The 21,796-nt window shown below is 42.2% G+C and overlaps 1 protein-coding gene across 2 annotated transcripts in view; it reads left to right on the forward strand.

Annotated features, from left to right (window-relative positions):
- Nucleotides 1-2,473: 2,473 nt before the first annotated feature.
- The window catches only part of LOC111076622 (roundabout homolog 2), a 49,495-nt gene continuing 30,172 nt past the window's right edge, over nt 2,474-21,796 (forward strand). The window contains exon 1 of one of the 2 annotated variants that reach the window (XM_041593873.1): nt 2,474-3,152. In XM_041593873.1, coding sequence (XP_041449807.1) covers nt 3,098-3,152 — 55 coding nt within the window. In that variant the 5' untranslated portion in view covers nt 2,474-3,097. The remainder of the gene's footprint in view (nt 3,153-21,796) is intronic. The other variant, XM_041593872.1, reaches the window with a different exon arrangement.

Raw genomic sequence — 21,796 nt, forward strand, 5'->3', positions numbered from 1 at the left:
TTCCAAGTTAATTTTAATGAAAGTAAAATGTGGCCAGAAATGGAAGAAATTTGAGAATTTTTTTTTAGAGAATAAACTATAGAAATATATGTATAAAAAAAATTATATTTATATCTAAAATTTCTGCTTAAATATATAAAAAACGCTGACTATTTTATTATTTCTATCCCACTGTGGCTTAGCGCTCCCCATCGTTCTGGCCGTGTAATTATCATGATGATCACTTTTCAACATTGCCAAAGCGAGAAAACTTTTATATTAAAAGTAAACTTATGACAAACGAGCAAAAGAAAAGGCAACAGACACAGCAGGGGGGAAAAAAATGAAATCCTGGACAGGACACTCCAACACAGACACACAGAAGGAGATGGAGACACACACGTCTCATGGCTGTGTGGGTGTGTGGGTGGGTGGGTCAGCCCATTGTCAAGTGTAATTTATCATTCAGTCAACGTCCTTCGATTGCAGTTTATCTTCGGAACTTACTTTACTGGGTCGTCACTGTAATTTCTCTACCACCCACACAATCTCTCTCCCACGCTCACTCTCTCACTCTCGCTCTCTCTCTCTCTCTTTATGCTCTTTCAGTTTTCCTTTTCACAGAAAGTCTCTGAGCTCTGGACTATGGGACTCTGCATTCCGTCCCCCTGCGAGTAAAAGCAAAAGGAAAGTATATTAGAACAACAACAAGGATATTCCCCAAGAGTTGTTATTGTGGCCCTCTACTCTACTGCCACTGCCACTGCCACTCTGTGGAGTGAATGGAAAATCAGGAAAATCTGACCCCCAGGTTGTTAGTTTTCTTGCAAGGATTTTTAAAGCCAAATGGGAGCAAAATAGCAATTAACATGGATTTTGAGGGAGCTCCACTGCCTCCCTTTGCCACTTTGCAGCGCCCCTTTTCCAGCGCCCTCTCCTGGTAATAATCGGAAATAATTGAAGAAAGGAACCAAGGAACCAAGCAACAGCAAGCAGCAAACAGAGAGGGAGAAAAGAGAGAGAGAGAGACTACTTATTAGAGATAGGGGGGAAGGAGCGTAGAGTAGGGGATGGAGCACATCCCCTCTGAAGGATGTTTGTATGTGCAATTTGTAACGTTTTAATTGTTGTTTATGCGTTCAAGACAACGAAGGGTAGCAGGGCGGACTCCAGTGGGGGCATTGTATAGTTTCTCTATCGGTTGGTGGTGGGGTGGTGGGGTGGCACCACCACAAGCCACTGAGCTAATTTTGATTGCGGTGAATGCAAACGGCAGCACTGGAACGACGTCAGTTTCTAATTAACTATGCCAATGCTATTCGAAACCCAGAATTCATCAAATTGGCCACGAATGCAGGTTAGTAGGGGGGTTTTAAACGGATTCAAAGATTGACAAGCGGTTAATGTATTTGTGCGGTTAAAGTGCCTACTTGCCTACTCCAACGTATGCGGTAGAAGTCTGCAAAGTAGGAAAATAATCCATACTGGAAAAATATGCAAGAAGATTCCACAAATTACGCGTCATGCCGCAGAGCCCCTCTGTCGGTTAGCTAGATTTTCTGCGGGAGATTTTCTGCTTGAGATTTTATTTTCAAATACTACTTTTGTATATATTCCACGTTTAAATCCATAAAAATAGAATCGTATTTATATGTGTAGTTTAGATAAAAGTTTAATTTTATTTTTACAGTTTATTTAATTTCCGTTAGCACACATTACGTCGCTATACCTATACCAAATTTATACTTAAGCTGGCCTTAAATTTAATGTTGTTTCAGCTAATTTTTATTTTCTCCGAGTCTCAAATTCTTTCTTCTTTTTTATTATCCGAAGAAATTCGCTTCATCGGAATTTAACGGTTATTTTGCATAATTCAAATTTCACTCGTTACATTATGCTACACACTCTCTCGCTCTCTTTTACATGGCTCTCTCTCATGTAAGCAGTCCAAAAAGAGCGAAGGAATTCCGGCAGTTACTCCGAAAATGTGCCATGCGCAGACTCAACATTTTAGCCGGCAGAATTCAGCAACAAATGTTTATGATACCAAAATTTGATAATAAACAAAACGTGGCCGGGACCAGCTAGTGCCAGGAACTGAGGAGTTACTAGCAACAAAAAAAAATACAGGAAAAATATGTAGTTAAGTATTTTCCTCAGCTGAAATATTTCCTATTTATGTAATTTGTATAAGTTTATTTGAATAATACATTTTTTTTTTTTAATTTTCCTTAACAATTTTTCTCTCATGGATGATATCTTATCACTATTACTTTAGCCCTCCCTCTCCCCACGCACACAGTTTATCCTCTAGAACAGCTGTTTCCCTGCTGGAATTTACTCCGAAAGCGATGCCGAAAACGAAGCTCGACACACGAGCACGGAGCAAACCCGAAGCTTGGAAAATTCACCACCAAATCGCGAGCATAGCTGTGGACTGTGCGAATGGGTTCTCGGTTCTGTTGGTGGGGCGCCGCACACTGTTGGCATTGTCGCGTCCTGTGTCCTGTCTTCAGTTGAGTTTTGGTTACGGGCGCCAACGGTTTATGGGTGTTCCAGTGAGCGCGTTTCGGTGGTCTTCTAGTGGGAGCCTTTTGCGATTGGGCCAACTTCGTCGGCGATTGGCAGCAGCAGTAGCAGTAGCAGCAGCAGCAGCAGCAGCAGCCGCAGCAAACATAAACAAACGAAGTGGCATGCCTCATGGCCCATGGTTGACTTTCGGTGGAATTAATGCTAATTGTGCTGCTGATAATGGGGCAAGTGGGCAAACCAAACTGTGGCCAAGTGCTGACTGGCCAAACGGAAACGGAAGCCGCATTTAAGCCGCATAATAAAATGTAAACTTACGGAAATGTCAAGAAAATTGTGCCAGTGAATAGCGAATACTGCAAGGCAAGGCAAGGGAAGGGAAGGGAAGGGAAGGAAACCGAATAAAGAATCAACCAACAAAGATATATACATATATCCCTGTGGGAGTCGCTCCTTTTCGTGCTCGAATGTGTTATCCTGTGTGTGTGGTGCAGGGCAAATAAATGCTTCTGCAAACGCTTTTTTAGCCAAGTTTATCTTGAGGCAAAATACTGTAAAAAAAATAAAAATAAAATAAAATACTTGTAAAATGGATTTCAGTCTCGTATTCATCGTTTTCCTGCTCAAGTGGACCCTTGCCCAAGGTAAGTACAACCAACCATCATTCTGACCGGTGAGAGGGGCTGGCTGGTGGCGCTGGTCCATTTCTGGGTGTTTGCTTGGCATTCTGTTTGTGCAGCTGCCGCTCGGAGCGGTTGCAGTAGAAGGATCTGGAGGGTGCACTTCACTTGGCCTGCCATTGCAAATATTCCATAGAAAATTGCTCAACAGCGAGCAAGTGTATGCTGTTCTGTTTACTTCGTGTCTGAATGTATGACATTTGTATGACTGTGCTGCGCTCCCATAATGAGTTTCATTTAGCCGTGGCTTTCACTCGCTTGCCCAAGAGATGTTTTGGGCATAATGACGGCTTCAATGCATCTGAATGTATGCACATCGATGGGGCACTGTGAGCGGGGATATGTTTCTGGTTGAATGGTTACGTTTTGGCTGGAAGGTGCCACATATGGAACTTTTAATGGCGGAATAATTTAAGGGGTGCAAAAATACCTTTTAAGTCTATTTCTTCAATGGCAACAAAGTGACTCGACTTGAAGCAAGGAAATTTATTCCTTAAGCAGGGAAATTCCTTGAGTGCTCTATGGTCTTAGGTCTCTATTACTGCGGAAATCTCTGGTTGTAAGAAATCCCTTTAATTAATACCACAAATAGCTCATAAATATTGAGTTATTCTCCAAATCGTTACGCCGAATGGCACAACCATTTATTGAGTCCTAAAGCCCCTAACTATATTTAGATATCCACTTTATTTGCCAGTGCCAACTAAGTTAAGTTACAGATTAAGTTGCCAGACACAGATTAACATATTTCCTGCATTACCCGTCGAGAGCTTACAGGCAGAATCCAGAATCATTTACCGCATTGATTGCTTCCTGCAACGGAAAACCCGGCAAAACTTTTACCCCCCCCCAAAATAATTCATAACTCTTGCTTATCTCACCATTAAGTTGTTGCCATCAAATCGGGGAAAATTCATATGTGAAAAGTTTTATGCCAGACGCAAAACAATTTCCGCAACTTCCACTTTGCCCCAGCCGAACAAATTAGTGGAAAATGTTTGGCAAGAAAATCCCCCTTCGGGCTAGCTAACTAACTGAAATGAGTATGAATACGAGTGAGTATTCGTTCTCGCACTCGTACGAGTCATGTGTGTGTGTGTGTGTGTGTGTGGACTCCTTTTGTTGCATAAAATATGCGCATTTAATAAGGGAGAAGCCCATGATGGAAATGAATATGTAAATGTTGGCCCAAAAAAAACATTTCAGTGCCCCACCAGCCACATAAATGATACAAAAGATACGTACATTTTTCCCTTACAAATACGAATACATACGTACATGTATGTGCATGTGTACATCCATTTGGCTGCTGTTCAATTTGCGTTCCTTTTGGCTGGCACTGTGTGCTCTTCGTTTTTTGGTTAAGGGCATTTTTATTATGTAGTCCATGCATGTAAACGAATTCAATTGAATAATATCCTGTCATTTTGTTGTTACATCCTCGCCCGGTATACCCATTATCCCCCAAATTCCCCCCCGCCGCAGTACCCATCGCTTCGAATGGCTCGTTTGGCATGTCAAAATTTTTATCATCGCACAGAATCCGCCAATGCAAAGGATGAAGGATGTGGAGGAGTAAATAAATAAATCCCGACAACACGCGTGTCGCTCGCTCCCTCGATGCTGCCACACTGCTGTTGCTCCTGCTGCTGCCCCTCTGCTTCTGCACCGTCCGGAGCGTTCAAAAGTATGCAATAAATTTCGTGCAAAAAAAAAGAGGATACATATATTGGCATTTTAGTGGGTTCGCTGCTGAGTGTGTTTGTGTGTGCGCGTGCCTGTGTGTGTTGTGGTGCATCCAATAAAAACAAATTAAATACTTTTTGGCCAACTTTGTTGTTCCAGTTGTGTAAATGAAAACTGGAGCCCAGTGCCCCCAAGTTGTATGCCACATATCTTATCTGATGCCACAATTTCGCGCGAACCTTTATTTTTAACCCCATGTAAATGTTGCTTTCCTACATAAAATTACTGTTTTGGGGTACAGATAATATTTATGGGTAACTCTTGCTACTTTACTTTAAATATACGTATGGGATGCCAACGGATCCAGCCATCAAGCGGTTATCTTTACCTTACCTTTGTACTATTCATATACATAAGTAACAGTGAGCTTCAAGCAGTTTGCTTGGAGTTTTTACTAATCACACCGTTGGGTACAGCAACATAAAATAATCGGTTTTCTCAGGGCAAATTCATATGTTGAGCTCCCAGTAAAATTGCGATCTGTTTCCATTGCGAACAACTGCGTTGACGCATTGCAAAACCATAGCCCAAAAAAAACAGGTAATCTGTGACGCAATTACCATTTGTTCCTTTCCCTTTCTAACCCACACATGATCAATGCAGAGGAACACGCTCAACGCGCTCTCGCTCTCATTATCTCACTCCGTTGCTCCTCTCTGAGCGAGTCCACTCTCTCACTAGCACGAGAACAGCAACGCATTGCTGCATGCCATTGCAATGGCATGGGCAAATAACAAGAACAACGGTAAATCAAGCAAGGTGGTGAGACACAAAAGGAGCAGAGCAATGCACAGGCAATATAAGATAACAATCTGAGATGACAACAATCTAATGGTGAATTCTTCAAAAGCAGACGGACAAATATAAACTGAAAATAGAATAGGAGAATTAAGATCCGAAACACATTTGGTAGATAACATGTACAGAGATTGTTTATGCACTTAGGATTTCTTTGAGGGCGACAGAATCATCGAAAATGTTGGCTCCGTCAGATGTAGTGAATGACCATAGCATCTACAGAAGGACAGCCACAGCCACTTTTGGGACTTGTCTCTTCGTCCCGTAGCTGATGGCGAGCAACATTAGGAGGCATACAGTTATTTATTTATTTGTGATTAGCAATCAAACTTGTTGAACCACACTGTTCGTTTTATGATCGCTTCGTCTTTTGCTTCCAAAAAATATCATAGAAATAACCGACGGCACTTGAGTTTTTTTGATGCATATTAATTAGTACACTTTTGTATCGTTTATTCTTTTTTCTGATGAACTAAAAATGCTAGAGTACTCACTGTACTCTCCCAAGTTTTCCTTATATTTCGAAAGATTCTTTGCCCTTCTTTAATTTCCAACTCCTTCTGCATAAATATCCGTGTATCACTTATCGAAAATTGTATGATATTTATACAGCCGTTAGACCCACCTAATTGTAACCCGTACTCTGTCACTGTTTCAACTTTGCAACAATTTGCTTCATTTATAAATTATTCATTTTCGTAGACTTCCCGTTGCCAGGCAATTATCATTTTCCCTGGGAAAATTTGTTGTTTCGCTCATTTTTAGGCTGTCCCAAAATGTAGGCTACGCAAAATTAATTTCTGTACTCAGTTTTATATACATACACATACACATATATATGTAACTGTTGTGTGTGTGTGTTTTGGCATGTGCGTGTGCTTATTTATTTGGCTTGAAAGCAGTCCCGGAAGGACCGGCAAAGCAACTCTTGTGTCTTGTGTCTTGTGCCTTGTCTCTGGGTCTGGGTCTCGGTCTCGTGCCTGGCGGCGGCCAAAAGCAAAGGGCATAAATTTATTTGCCAAAAACACAGGACAGAGATAGCGAGAAAGAGATAGAGAGAGAGCGAGAGAGTAGGGAAAAAACTTTTGCAGACCGGAATATTAATGAGTATTTAACCTAAATTGTTGCTGCCTTTGATAAGTGCCATGAAATATTCCCCATATTCCCATCCCCCATGTCCCATGCGTCCCACCCGTTCTATTTCTGCCTCTGCCCTGCGGTATCAATGGCAGACACAGCAATACTTTCCATATCTATATGGAAGGGTTTCCCCGTGCTCTGCTCAGGCATTAAATTACTTTAAAAGAAAGACGGCAAAAAAAGGGGAAAGAGTTTGCCTTTAAGACTTTTGCCGACTGTCTGCTCAGCACCGGACCAAGCAGGTATTATTTGGCCAGCCGCAAGTTAATTGAAAAGCCCAAGATATTACACTCTCTTTCCAGTCTGCAAAAGGGCAAAGGCCAACGTGGCGCATAATAAAGTAATATGGAATTAATTTGGAGTCTATTAGATGTGAAAATATTTCGACAAATTGACTGCCAGCTGCAAAGGGTTCAAATATTTCCTTCCATTTGATGAGTAAACGCCACAGTCATAATTGACTAAAGGTAAAAGGGTAACGTAAAACGTACCAAGGAATTCTTAGAAAAATTCATGAAATTTGAGAAAAAGGTGAAGGTTGAAGTTCATTAAAACAAATTTGCAGCTCGTTAAAATAGGGTACAGAATCCCAATTACCATTTATATCAATGGTATCCATAAATTCTAAATATTGTTTATTCAATCCCGCCCCGCACAATATCCTCTTTAGGCACTATATACTGTAGAAATACACACAAATTGAATGCAAAGCAATTACCAGCTTTCAGTCTATTCATAACAGTTCTCTGGCTCTGGCAAAATGTAATTTATCTTAGCCTTAGGCCAAAGGACAAATCATTCAGATAGATAGATAGTCCTATTACAGTGCACACAAAAACAGACACAGACACAGTCCAGGACACAAGCACACATGAGGGAAAATTTTAATTAATTTCTGCATCAATTGAACGGCTGTCATAATACAAATAAAAGATACACGCATGTACATATGTATTGTGTGGCTGTGTGTCTGTGTACAAATAAATACAGACACAAATGCATGTATTTATTTATTGAACAAACAATGGAAAACATAAAGGACTGGCCTATGCAGGACCCCATCATTATGGCCATATTTTGATTAAGTTAATTAAGCGATTTCTCTCGTCAATGTACAAAAGCACAGAGCCGACACACAGCACACAGGCAGAGCTCAACAATGCCTATCAACAGCATTTTCTCGCTAATCTCCGTCGCCCAACAATACTCTAATTCCGGAGCTATAGCTCAGCCTTCTCTAACCCCTCCGTCGACATGATTACCCGCTGAGTGGCAAGTGTTTGCCATGTGAAAACATAATTCATTTCATTATGGGGCTAAACTAGGCCAAATTGAACAAAAGAACAGCGGGTAAGCGGGTATACTGCTCGTATAATGCTCGCACCAAAACAAGGAAAACTGCAACACGAGGCAATTGAGCCTAATGAATTGCTCGGTTGAGCCTCGGTTCAAGCAGCGACGCTGCCAAGGCGCGCTGTCAGGCCATCAAAACTTTAAAGTGCTCGAGAATGCCATTAAAAAATAGGAGGCAACAAAAAATAGAGACGAAGGCGAAAGCATAAACAAAAGGAATGCAAATTTCCATAATGAACCAAGGCGAAACTTGATACTCTCATTGGGAGAGGAAAAGTTTCACTGCCGTTGTTTTTGGTAATTCCCCAGAAGCAAACAAAAAACCGCAAGGCAGAACAAGCAAGATGGATGATCTTCCTTCGTTTCTAAGAGTGATTCGGGTATCTCTTGTGCTTAAGCCTATAGGTTTGTGCGAAATGGAAATAGAGAGAGAGTTCTTGCTTGAGCTAAGGCGTGATAAAGAGAGTCGAAGCTCCGCTCCGTTTATGTTCTGCTTCCTTAGTCATTGCTGCCATTCAATGCAGAGCAGAGATAAGGAAGCGCGTATGGAGAGAGCGAGAGCAAGAGAGAGCACTGTAATTGCTAGCGACTGTCGAAGATCTTAATCGGAATACGCTCTCCGCCTACTACTTCGGCTCGGGCTCGGTTAGATACAGTACGATCGTTGAGACTGCGCTGCCACTGCGCCGTTTACGCGCTTGAAAGCTTAGTGAGAGAGAGGTGCATGTATTTTGATTTTGTATATCCCATCTTACAATTTCCTATGTACATATCTCTTTGACAATAATAGCACAAATTCCACATAATTTTTTTTGAATCGTGGTATTTAAAGCATAACAAATATTTGTTGGTTTTATATAGTTAAGTAAAAAGGCTAGTCCCATTATTTAACCGCTTACCCACCAAAAGGTGTAGCTTTTGTACCCTCTCTTGAAAGAAAAGAGTGTCGGATATGGCGACGGCGACATAAACAAGTGTTGAGCATATTTTTTACGGCAAGTTTGATATTTTTTTTTGTTCACCCTGCACCCCCATTCTCTGGCCGAGTGTGGCGCCGTCAAGCAATCATAAAGCACCCACAGCAACAACAGGCGAAAAAGTGGTAAAGGAAAAATAAAAATGAGAAGAATGTCATGCGGTCAGAGTTGATGTCTGGGGAAGTGCCCCCCCCCCATAGCCGTCTCGCCGGCTTGTTCGCATTTCTCGCGCATTTTTCAAATGCTCACCCTTTGGGCAGAGACCGGAAAGGGTCGCGGTCCTGGGTGCAGGGTGCAGGGTGCTGGGTGCTGGACCTAGAGACCAAGTGTCATTGACATTTTAATGTGCTAATGAAGATGACGACCCAAAAGCAGAAGAAAAATGCTTAAAAACATAATATAATCAAATTGTTATAAAAATAGTCAGCGGTGGCGCTTTGACAAACTCCATCGGGCTTTCTCCTTTCCCTTTCCCCTCTGCTGTGTCTCTACTCTTTTGCACCCTTGGAAGTTGTGCTGCTTCATTATCGTCATCGCATTCTGAGGTTTTTAATTTTTTTATATTTCTACAATTTTTTGTTTTTTGTATTTTGTGGCTCCTCACAGCTGCTTAAGGACTTGCGGTGTTTACGAGTTGTTGCGATTTTTATTTATATTTTTTATTTCCAGTCTCCACTCTATTTTTTGTGCTCTTGTGGGTTTGCTTTATTTTCTACCGCCCTTAGTCGTCGGGTCCGACGGGTACTTCAGTCAATTATGTCAAAGTTGTCAATTCACGAAGAGAAAATTGCAGGGCGTTGGCGTAAGCAGCTTTTGTATAGGGGCTAAAAATGTTAAATGTAGGTTATAATTTTGAGTGCAGCAAAAGGGGAAGACAGAGAAAGTGTGCTGGAGAGAGGGGGATGTAGGGATAAGTGTGGACCACAGCTGCAGCTGACTAAACTGAAATTTAATAAGGAGCTGAAAGGGTTTTCATTTTGTAGATTTAAGCAAAGGAAATACACACCTAAATAGCAAGAATGATGATGCGAAAAACAGTTTGTAGTGGAAAAACTTCCGTGGTATATTTTTTAAATGTTTTATTTCATTTTAATCAAATATTACTAATTTATTAAATAAATTTTGAACCTATTCACACTATTCAGCGCTATGAAATGCCACTGCCAGAAGAAGAGTTTAGAAGTTGAATCACGAATATATCTCAATATAATTCAATTAGTATTAGAAAAATATGAAATTGAACATAGAAATTTCGCACTCGTATTCCTATTAACTCTTTTAATTCTTTACCACGTTAAGAACTTCACTAATGTCTGTATACTTCATTTGAGTAGTAACCCACTACTTTAATACTGAATCCCACAATTCTTAAACTGCCTCTCAAGCCAGAGGGATGCTCCATAATACTTTGACTTTCGAAACTCAAGCCAATCCTTCTTCACAATCCTTCCTCAAGCGGCCTCATCTTATGGGCACTTAAATTTTAAATGCCATCTGCTGGCAGCCTTTCAGCTATGGTTTTCTTTTTATGACTTATAATTTTTGCCAACTCATTGCCTTTTGGCCGAGTAAACGAAACGAAAATCAGCGCGCCTAAAAGCCATTTGTTGCGCCTTCTTTCAAGGAATGGGACGTGGACACGGACACGGACACGGAGTATCAGGGAAGTCTGCATAATTTATCAATGTCAGGACTAGCCTGCTGATGAACGCACCCAGAAAGCGCCAGACCAGCAGATTGTGACCTTCCCTGTGTGTCCTCACTTTATTGTCCCTGGCTCAGCAAATCGATAAAGTTACTTGTTGCCAAAAAAGGCCATAAAATTTGAGCTTTTTAGCAAGCAAATCGAATGAAAGGCAGACGACAACGACGACAGGGATATTGTTGATATGAAAAGAAAAGAAATGGAATGAAAAGAAAGGAAAAGGACATGCCTGCTGACCCAAGTCCAAGCTGCTTATCAATGGCCTAAGCTAAGCATTCCTCACCATTCCCATTCCGTATCCCTATCCCTATCCGATTCGTTATCCCTAACCATCTTTTGGATGCCGAACTTTTGTTGACTTACCTTTTGTTCGACCGGAGCTGGAGCTGGACATTTTATATTTATTAAAAAAGAGAAAAGGAAAAAACGAAAGAAACTCTGAGGAGGGCTCCTTGGGCTTGGGCTCCTTTCTGTTGGGTGTGGGTGTGGGTGTTGGTGTGGGGGTTGTAATAGGCATCCGGTCATAAAAACATGAATTGTGGCTCTTAGCAGCAAATCCAATTGGGCATAAATCGGCTTTGTCGCCAGCACATGAGATGGATCCTTCCTCTCACAATAGGCCCTTTTCACCGGTTCCTGCTTGCTACTGTTTTATGGCTTTTTCCCCTGCTTGGTCTCCATTGTAGGCCTGATTTTATGTGCATTTAAGCACAATGCGCTTATTGACTTAATGACAAATGTAGTTAGGCATCGCTCCAGCTGACTGCCATGCACTGAGGCAAACACACATCAGACCCTTTTTTTGTGTATGATAGGAAAGCCCTTCTCATAATGAAGCTTGAGGAATGAGCTTGTACTGATTTAAGTTTCAGAAATGTTCATTCAAGTTACGAAAGTCGCGTCGAGAGTTTCTCGATTGTCTGTCCACTCGAAAGAAAAAGGTATTTATTAAGGAAACAAGTTACAAGTAAATGTATTTATATTGAAATTGCAATTTAAAAAAAGGAATTAAGTTTCCAAAATGTATTTTAATTGTAGTTATAATTTTTGGAAGATTATCGATGTATTTTGATTTATAATACTTGTGCGGAATTCTGTTCTATGAGATTTACACTTGATAAAACATGTTGGAGTATTAAATGTTCTGCTCTTTGCCATTGTCCTCTTCGATGTGATGCCTATAAAATTCAGATTATAATTAATGGAAGGCAAGGAATGCCTTCGTACCGCGATCCTTCGATAAGTACATGCAAATTTCCACTTTGTGTTTTTCGTGAGAGCGAGCTGGATTTTGGTGTGCTACGCATCCATTTCTCTCAGTGCTTTATACAGCTGCTATTCCCATTACAACTCCCGTTGGCTGGCAGCCGCTGCAGCGCGCTGCTGTTACCGTTAGCGTTAGCGTTACCGTTTCCATCGCTGTTTGTGAGCCAAAGTGCTTGAGTTTCCTATTATAAGAGACTTAACTGAAATTGCATTGTGGCCGTGCATCCTGCACTTGTCACCGGCAGGGCCCAAAGCTATTTGCTGCTGTTGCTTCGCTTCTCTTCTCTCTTCATTTTTCAAGGATGTTGACAAATTTACAAACGCGAAAGTGAATTTTCTTTCAATTTTGTTGCACCGGCGTCCGTCTCCTTATTCTTGCTGCCGTTACTCTTGCTGTCTGTCTGCATCTTTGGCTGGCAGGCAGGCGGGCAGGCAGGATGCGCGCCTAAGTAGTTTTTGTATAATTGCACTCGTCATTGTCGTCGTCGTCCCCGTCGTCGACATCCTTGTTGGGTATTCCCTTCACCTTCACCACTCGTCCTGTACCTTTGGGTCTTCACTCCCTTCTATCGTGTTGCATCTCCTGCTGCCTTTGGCCCCCCGTGGCAGTGGCAACAACAGCAATTAAGGAATGTTAACAAGCGCACTTTTCAACTTTGGCTCGCGGGCCTCTCTCAGCTGCACTTCAAAGGTGTGCCTGTCTCGCTCTCTGTCTGTCTTTATCCATCCTTCTCTCCCTCTCTCTCTCTCTTGCTATGCCCTTCGCTCCGTGTGGCCTGCCTTCTTGGCCTTCTTTATACTGAATTGCCGCAGTTGAGGCTTCTTTACGCGACTGATTTGAATGGATATTCGGTGGATTTAGATAGCATAAAGACTAATGGAATTAAGTGTATGAGCAGCATAATTTAACTATAATTTAAAAGATGATTAAATTGCTCAATTAATGGCAGGGAAATTGCAAGACTCTCTTCTTTCTCCTTTCTACATACCACAGTTCATTCTCTTACATGCTGAAACCCTTCTAAAATATTCACTAACCTCCTTGAAGGGCATTCAACCCTTTTGGTACTGAATTATTCAGAGCACTTATTCGTAACCCAGTTGCATTCAAAATCACACGATGATTGGGACACACTTGACAAGCCCCCCACTTAAAAAACAATCAGAAGGTAGCTCAACTCTCTAAATGATAGCTGAAGCCATACCCTCAGAGACTATGGCCAATTAAACAATTAAACCGTAAGAATATTAATTCTAGAAAATGCCAATATACCCCTCTAACCCCTCTAATACACTAAGTATTTCCTATTTGAAAATTATATGCAAAGCCAATTATTTATTTAGAAAAATCACTGCCCCATGCTACCCCCCCGAAAATCCTCGTAATTAAACAAATCTGAAAATAATTGAAAGTTTTCGTCATAAATCCCAGACCCAAGCCGTACCCGAACTGGCAAAACTATTTGATAGTTTTAGAAAAATTCCCATGTTGACAATTAAGTTAAGCAGAAAACACAGCCAGAAACACACAAAACCCCACCCCCCCGCTCCTGTACGGTGCAGACATAACAAAAAACAACAACTAAAATGCGTCAAAGGCACGCAAAGGCAACCCTAAACCCAAACAGGACTCCGGGCAGGAAGAGTGGTGTCCGCCCCCGCCCCCGCTCCGAATGCCAGAATACCAGAAGGACGAAAACTGGTTTCGGTTTCTGCTGGTTAGCAACCCTAATTTACTTTTAATAACTTCATAGGCAGAGCGCTAGCTGCTCCGGAGGGTGGGGGGGAAGCATTAAAAGTGTCCTTTTTCACATGGACGGAGGACGAATGTACGGCAGGCGTAAAGCGTTAATTTCGATTTTGCTTAACGAGGGTTAAATGCGGCCTCTCACCCCTCCTCCTCCACCTCACCTCTTTTCGAACAGTTTAACGCAAGTTTGAGCTTGTCAGCAGCCGTTTCGGGAAACAGGGCGTATGAGCGATATCGATAACGATAATTACACATGCAGACAAGCTCTCACTGCTCACTGCTCGCCACTCACCCTCCTGCTGCTCCTGCTGCTCCTGCTGCTCACTCTCTCATCCCACACAAACGCATTCAGGTGAAAAATTCAATTTCCAACGTGCAGATAGGCCCGCCAGGCCCAGGAACATGTCTAAGTGTGTGATTGGGTTTGCGTTGGGGCACGCTCTTTTTTTTACAGTATAACTTTCCATGTGTCGTCAGAGAAGGTGGGGCGGTGTGTGTGTGTGTGTGTGTGTGTGTGTGTGTGTGTGGCGGGGACAGGGCTTGGGGCATCAAGTGTGCGGCTGCATGACTGAGTGACTTTGCTGTCAGAACATAGATTTGTGATGCAAGAGCAGCCCCCCAAAAAAAGCGAAAGAAATCTCAGCCAAGAAGTAGACGTATGACAAGGCTGAATTTTGTCACTGTTAGAGATGACAGTTTTGGCCATAAATTGCATTCATTCTGTGTTTGATCGGAACGAAAATGTTGGGTTTAAAAGCAGAAAAGTGGCGGAAAACGATCACGAATTTAATATTAATATATATATGTATTATATTATATTATATTATATTATATTATATTATATTATATTATATTATATTATATTATATTATATTATATTATATTATATTATATTATATTATATTATATTATATTAATATATATTTTTAATGGATTACCACTAATATTTTTCCCAAAAATAAAGTGAAAATTAATTCAAATTTTTCTTTGAATCGAATTCACATTCCTTGATAAATAATATTAATTATCTATTAATAGATAAGTTATACATATATAGATATTGTTGGTGGAAGATATATCACGTATATTATGTATATATCATTTATGCGCTTGCACAGGAAAAAGAAAAATCAATCCACCAATTGATTATTTCACTCCCATCTACATATAATCGATACCCTTTTACACCCTATTCGCATCTCTAATCGCGTTCACAGGCGCAGACATGATGTCCCCGCAAGAAGCAAAGACGAAGCGACAAATCGAAAAGACACAACCAGAAACGAACAGAAAGAGAGACTCAACAAAAATCGTGGCGAGGGAAAGACACAACCAAAATCGTAGAATGGGGAGAGAGACGGTGAATGCCAGATTCTGTGATTTCATGCGACGCTGGTGCTGGTGGTGCTGGTGCTGGTGGTGGTGACGCCTCACCAGAGCAAGCGACTCGGTTTCATCTTCAGCTACAGGCTACAGGCTACAGGCAGCCCCATGACCATGTGAATGTCGATGTCGATGTCTATGCCCAATGCCATTCCCATTGCCATTGCCATTGCCACTGCCACTGCCACAGCCATTGGCATGCGTTGCCATTGCCTGCTTTTGACAGTCGTTTTGCAAACATGTCGAAGCCATTAAGACAATCATGCGTTCTGCCTCTCTCTCTCTCTCTCTCTGTCTCTCTTGCCGCTGCTTTGAGGCTCTCCTCCCACCGCTCTCTAACGACTCTTACAACGCCTGTGCTTTCCCTTGTGTCAAGTGTTTTTTTGTGATACCCTTTGCAGTAGAGTATTACGATTGGCAACGGATCCTTCCTTCTGCTGCACCATAAATACTCTCAAAATTGTATGACTTTATCGTATATCCGACCCACATCTAAACTCTCATGGATAATATACACCCTGGAGGGTATGCAACACTTCGGCTTTCACACTTCTCTTTCCTTCCACACTTCTGCAGCTTTTCTCTGCTCATTCCTAACCGCTTCTCGCTTTCTCTTTTTTTTGTTATGTGGATTGTTTTTGTGATGCATGTTTTGTTTTTTGAAAAATGGCTGTCGCGTCACTTCTATTGTGTTTTTGAGTGTTTGTCCTTCATTCTCTTCATCTGCCTCGAAAAAGCACGCCTCTCACTCACCCTCCACACGCTGTGGAACTGTCTGTTTGTCACAAAGATTTATGCGTTGCAATTTACACAAAAACAAAAAGCGACAGAAAAAAACAAAAAAAAAAAAATGTGTTTGCCCAACGTTTAGATTGAGTGGAAGTTGCTTTTGTGTGTGCGACTGTGTAGGTGTTGAAACGGATTCCAATAGTGGGTTGGAGAAATGACATCCAACTGTAGTGGGGTAGGGGAGGCAGAGACACTTCTCTGATGGTTGAGAGACAGAGACACTTCTCTAGTGGAAGGGAGGCAGAGACTTTTCTGTAGTGGGTATGTACGAGCATTGTTTTACAGGCAGACATCAGTTTTTTTTTTGTGTTGATTTTAAATGGTAATATTTATTCATCAGGGTGTTAAATTATTTGAGAGGCAAAGAGATCAAAGGAATGAAGGGGGAAATGGCGTTGAAAAAGGTTAAAATTCGGAATTTAGTACGATTTTAAGAAGGGACTCATAGAACATTATTGTGCTCAATCAATCAGCATCATTATCAATCTGAAGGAACTTCAGCTTCTACTTAAATTATGTCTAACAGAAAATATAGAATTTCTATCGTAGATCAGACGATTTTTAATGAATTTTTAGGCACGTTAATATTCCTCCTTATTCTTATCAAATGCTAAGAAAATCAATTAAAATATACCACAACCTCCCATTTTACAGCCACATTTTGAACGAATTAAAAAACATCACCGCCACCCTTGGGACCCTGCAAATGGTTGCATAAATTGATGCAACTAAAATCAAAAACAATACAATTTTATGATCTTTTTTCAATATGATGAAACCGCAAATTGTATGCGTCTGCAACCCCCCCCCCACCAATTCGATTTCCATTCATAAATATTGCTTAATTCTGCCATTAAATTCAAAAATTATGATGCCATGAATTTTAATCAAAAATTTTGCGGCCCCCCTCAGAATGATATTTTCAAGGGGAGCCACAACAAAAAAAACAAAACAAAAAATACTTAATGACTTATGAGTGGACATAAAACGGAGGAGGCTGAAACTAAATTATCTCATATATTTCACGCCCACACAAACAGCGCAGGAAACTCCCCAATAATGGAAAATATTCCAATTCCCACAATATGACACCCTCTGCCGCCACTCCACTCCACACTGTAGTCCGTAACCAATTTGAAACCCTCTCTTTAGCATCCAATATGGTAGCCCCATAGGACCCCTTCCACGCCCGAAAATAAAACGCATTGCAGCATAAAAAGTTTCAGAGACCATAAAAAGGAACAGCAACAAAAGCGTGGCACAAAACTAATGAAAGGAGCGAAAGGCAAAGGATCGAATGGGATAGGCCTCCCACCCCCCCACATATAGTAGAGAGGGGAAGAACAACAACAACAACAGCGACAGCCCAGAAATACCAAAGGACACGGGACAACGACCATAACGACAGATTGAACCCTTCGCTTTTAATGCAATTAAGTTTAATTGAAAATTTTCACTCCGAAATTATGAGACGAACGTGTTGGGACATGACAGAGAGAGAGAGATAGACACAGAGAGACACAGAGAGAGAGAGAGGGAAAGGACCAACCCCAGCAATCAGGCAGATAGAAATTAACATGAACACAGTGTTATAAGGGGGGGTAAAGAGTGGCAAAGAGAGGTGTATAGAGTGCTTGGCACGTACTCCTTGTGCCCGTCCTTATCCTCATCCTGGTCCTTGTCCGCGTTCTGGTTCTGGTTGTGGAAAGCAATCAAGCGTTCAAATCACTAGCCCCCGAAAAAAGCCCAAGTTTTCTTTGATGCTGCGGCAGAGGATGATATACAGGGCAGGGGTAGGGGGACGCTGGGTAGGTACAACCCGCTGCAGGACTTTATTACAAAACAAACAAGCAACCAAGTGAGACGGGACAGGACAGGACCCCCACGCTTTTGGCATTTAACTTATCTTTTATCTTGATTGCTGTTGACGATGACAGGGATAATGATGATGATGCCGATGTCCTGTCCAACGTCCCGCGTCCTGCGTTCCGCGTCCTTCCCTCTGTGATTTTAGTTTACCTGTGGATAGGATTCGTGTTTAAACAGGCGAATGGCGCTTGATTTTAATTAGCATTTGACACAGCAGCTTGACACGAAGGCAGCTCCCTCTCTCTGCCACAGCATCCTTGACTCCTGCTGTTGACTGTGCTCCTACCACGGCCCACTGCTGCTCGTCCTGCCAATGCTGCTGGTCCTGCTTAATGAGCCATCACACACAACTCGAACTGCAAATGTCCCCGTGTGCAAATAAAAATATCCTTGCGGCTGCGTCTGGCTAAAACTTTGCTCCCGTAACATTTCACGCTCCACAAAGTTTTGTGACACGAGCAAAAAAAATACTTCGAACTTTTTTGGTGCTTAAATTTAAGTCGAAAAAAAGGTTAAAATACTCTGCATGTGCTCTGGGGGGTTCTATGAATTTTGGAGAGGGTAAAAGTGCAGCCAGTCGATACTGTACTCAGTTTCCAGCTATCCGTTCTTAGGTTTTAAAATTCCAAAAAATGCCAACCCATATTCCTCTGCCCTTCTTCACTCCTTCACTCCCTTTGGCCAGCTGCACTTTAGGTGCAAATCCAGCTCTGCAGCAAAGTCCTCATGCTCCCAGTTTTGTAGCTCAAACTGGAATTGTAACTGGGGGATAACTGACACTTTTATCCGCCCACACAAAAGGCATCTGAAAACCACCCAGAAACACGCCCAAACAGCGGGAGACATGGCAGGCCCGTACCAAGGATTTGTCACAGGATGCGCTGCGCCGGAAAATTCAATGTGAAAACTTTGCATTTCCCTGCACCGCCCGAGTGTGTGCCCGTAGCAGGTGTCAGGTATGGCTGCCTGGAGACTAAGCTGCCGTTAAGGCTGCAGCCAGAGCTAGAGGGCCAGAGAACGAAACTGAACTGGGGCCAGAGGACTGCAGCTACAGCCAGAGCCAAGTGCAGTTGTATAGCCTCCTCCGGACAGTTGGTGTGGCAGGAGGCAGCAGGAGACAACTGGGTGGGTAGGCCTACCCAAAACTAGAGCAATAGTTGGCAATGATTCTCTAGACAAACTAACCCACATGTGGGAGATGCCATAGATACGTATATACATATGTATGTGGGTGGGTTAAATATACATATGCCAGTGGTACGTACACCCACAGAGCATTGTAATGCATTTACCTACTCCAGAGAGCGAACTACATAACTTTTCTGCTGCCTCTACTCCCTCGCCTGTCCTGCCTTCAAGTGTCTCCATGCAAATGTGCAGTGTGCACTCTGCTGTGTATGTCCTGAATTATTTATATTATTTGCACTCTATATGCAACAGAGGAGAAGCCAAGTCCGAATTGTAAGTAAAAACGCTGGCAAAAACATTTAGCCAGAAAAAGAAAATGCATGACTATTGAACAATTCTTGAACTGTTTTTGGTTTGATGGTCGGGGGTCAGTGGTCAGAGGGTGTTGCCAGCAATTAGAAAGAGTGTCACTTTGGGACACCCTCTAAAATCGACCCAAAAAAAAAACAAAATTGTGAGTCATTGCCAGGACACCACCCTTGTACTTTGTCCAGGAGAAGAGTGCCGCCAAAATGGTTGAATTTATGGTCTGTTACGGGCTGTTTCTCCCGTTGTTATAGCGCCTGGCTGGCCGACGGATGGGTGTGCGTCGCTATGATTCATAACTAAACAAGCCACAAGCGACCAGAGCCGACACACAACATCCCCGGAAACAATTTGCAGCACACGAAACACACGAAGCGTTTACAAAAGTTTAATTTGAATAAGGTTTTCTCTGGAGTTCCTTTTTATTAATTTTTTGTGTTCGCTGGTCTAGGGAGGAGAACATACAATTTCAATGGTTCAAGTAGAAAACTCTAATGAAAGCAGAAATTTTGCGACATGAAAACTTTTTTTAAGCAAGAACTCTCTCTCATGCCAGTCAGTTGTTCCTAGTCTCAAAATATAGTTTTATGTGTAAGACAAAACTATTTTGGATACATTTTTCTAACATTATTAAAATTGATTTAGCGGAATGGCTCTTGTTTAAGCAGAAGGGCGTATCAGGGGGTCCCACAGTTCAGAAGCCCAAAATAAAAGAGTATTGTGCAAGTTTATTCAGTTTATGTTTATTCAGTGTTTATTCGATCGTGTGCAAGAGGCCGGCCGTTTGCTTATGGGTGTAGAAGCGAATTGGTACTGATTTATGCTAACGCTGCTGATCGCCGGGGCTCATGAGAGCGGCAGCGCGAGCCTGAGAAGAGAGCGTCAAGTCATCTCGTTTACAAGCCTAGGCCGCTCAGGAGCCGTGTGGATCATTAGAGCGCTGTCAGAGAGCGCTAACGAATTCTTGACGGCTACAGACTGTTAGCCGAGAGCGGACCCAGGCTGTTACTCTGGGCTGTCAACAGCGCTGGTGCCCTGTTAGCGCTGCTGCCCTGTTAGCGTTGCTGCCCTGTTAGCGCTGCTGTGTTCTTATGGGTTAAAAGATCATTTACGATGTAAGTTTTCTTGTAACCAGAGCTCCTTTTTCAAGCTAAGCTCATATAGAAGTACAGAGAGATATATCTGCTCCCGAAAAAACTTGAACTTATTTTTAACGAAAAGGAAAAAAGAAAAACTGAAACCCAAGACCCCTCTTGGTCCCAATGATAGAGCTTTTCATAATAATTCTTAATTAGGACATAATTTGTCTTGCACAAAAGAAGAAAAATTGAGATCCATGACTGACACAAATGTGAGCATAACGATGATGTAGAGGTATTAAATTCTATTTTTGGCCTGTCCCACTGGCACCCATAGCCCATCCATCCATTATTATTATTCCCGTCAGCACACATTTTAAGAGCAGCTGTTGTTTCTTGCTTTTTCACGTAAATTATAGCAGAAATTTAATTATTGCATTGGACGCTCTACTTACGGTTCTTCAGTGGAGTGGGAGGGCGAAGTCCGACTAACATAGTTCCTCAAAACGGAAGACGAAGGAACAACAAAAGTTGTATGTCGAAAAGTATGCTACTAAAACAATTAGCAGGTCCTAGAGCGGGGCTATAATTAAAACAACAATGGCTGTAGCAGGAAGCAGCGAGAGAGAGAGAGTGGCAGTAAATAAGAGAGAGTGAGAGAGAGAGAGAGAAAGCGCATTAGAGCATAGGAAAGAGAGAGCGTCCTTATGGGCTGGCTGCCTTTGATTGATGATGCGAAAGCAGCTAAAGCCGCCGCCGGCTCCTTGAAGTATGCAACACATAAGCAACTTCCAAAGGCGTTGAAGGAGCCCACACTTCAGGGGGGGCGGCTATAACGAAGAGAGGCAGAAATGGATGCATGAGAGCCATTGTTTTATTTTTGACCCCCCGAGCGCTGGCTGCGACGGCAACAAACTATGCAGTGCCCCCACCGCCCCACAAAAACAACAACAAAAACAACTACTAGTACTACAACAATAGCAATGAGAAGGAAAGTTTTCTTTTGAGCGAGACAGAGAACTGTGAATACTCTATGCTCCAGAGGGTATTAAGGGTTTTTGGGCGGACTTGGTCTGCGGAAACTTTTCCCAGAAGCCCCCCCCACAAGGGCACAAATTCCACGGCAGAGAGCTAAGTACAGGCGAGCTATCAGTTTTAGTTTTATCCAATCCATATTAACATATACTCCATGAATGGATGGATGGATGGCTGGATGGATGGCTGGATGGATGACTGTATGGTTAGGGTATCCTTCAGAG

This window comes from Drosophila obscura, unplaced genomic scaffold (genome assembly GCF_018151105.1).
Source record: "Drosophila obscura isolate BZ-5 IFL unplaced genomic scaffold, ASM1815110v1 contig_200, whole genome shotgun sequence".
NCBI classification, from domain to species: Eukaryota; Metazoa; Arthropoda; class Insecta; order Diptera; family Drosophilidae; genus Drosophila; species Drosophila obscura.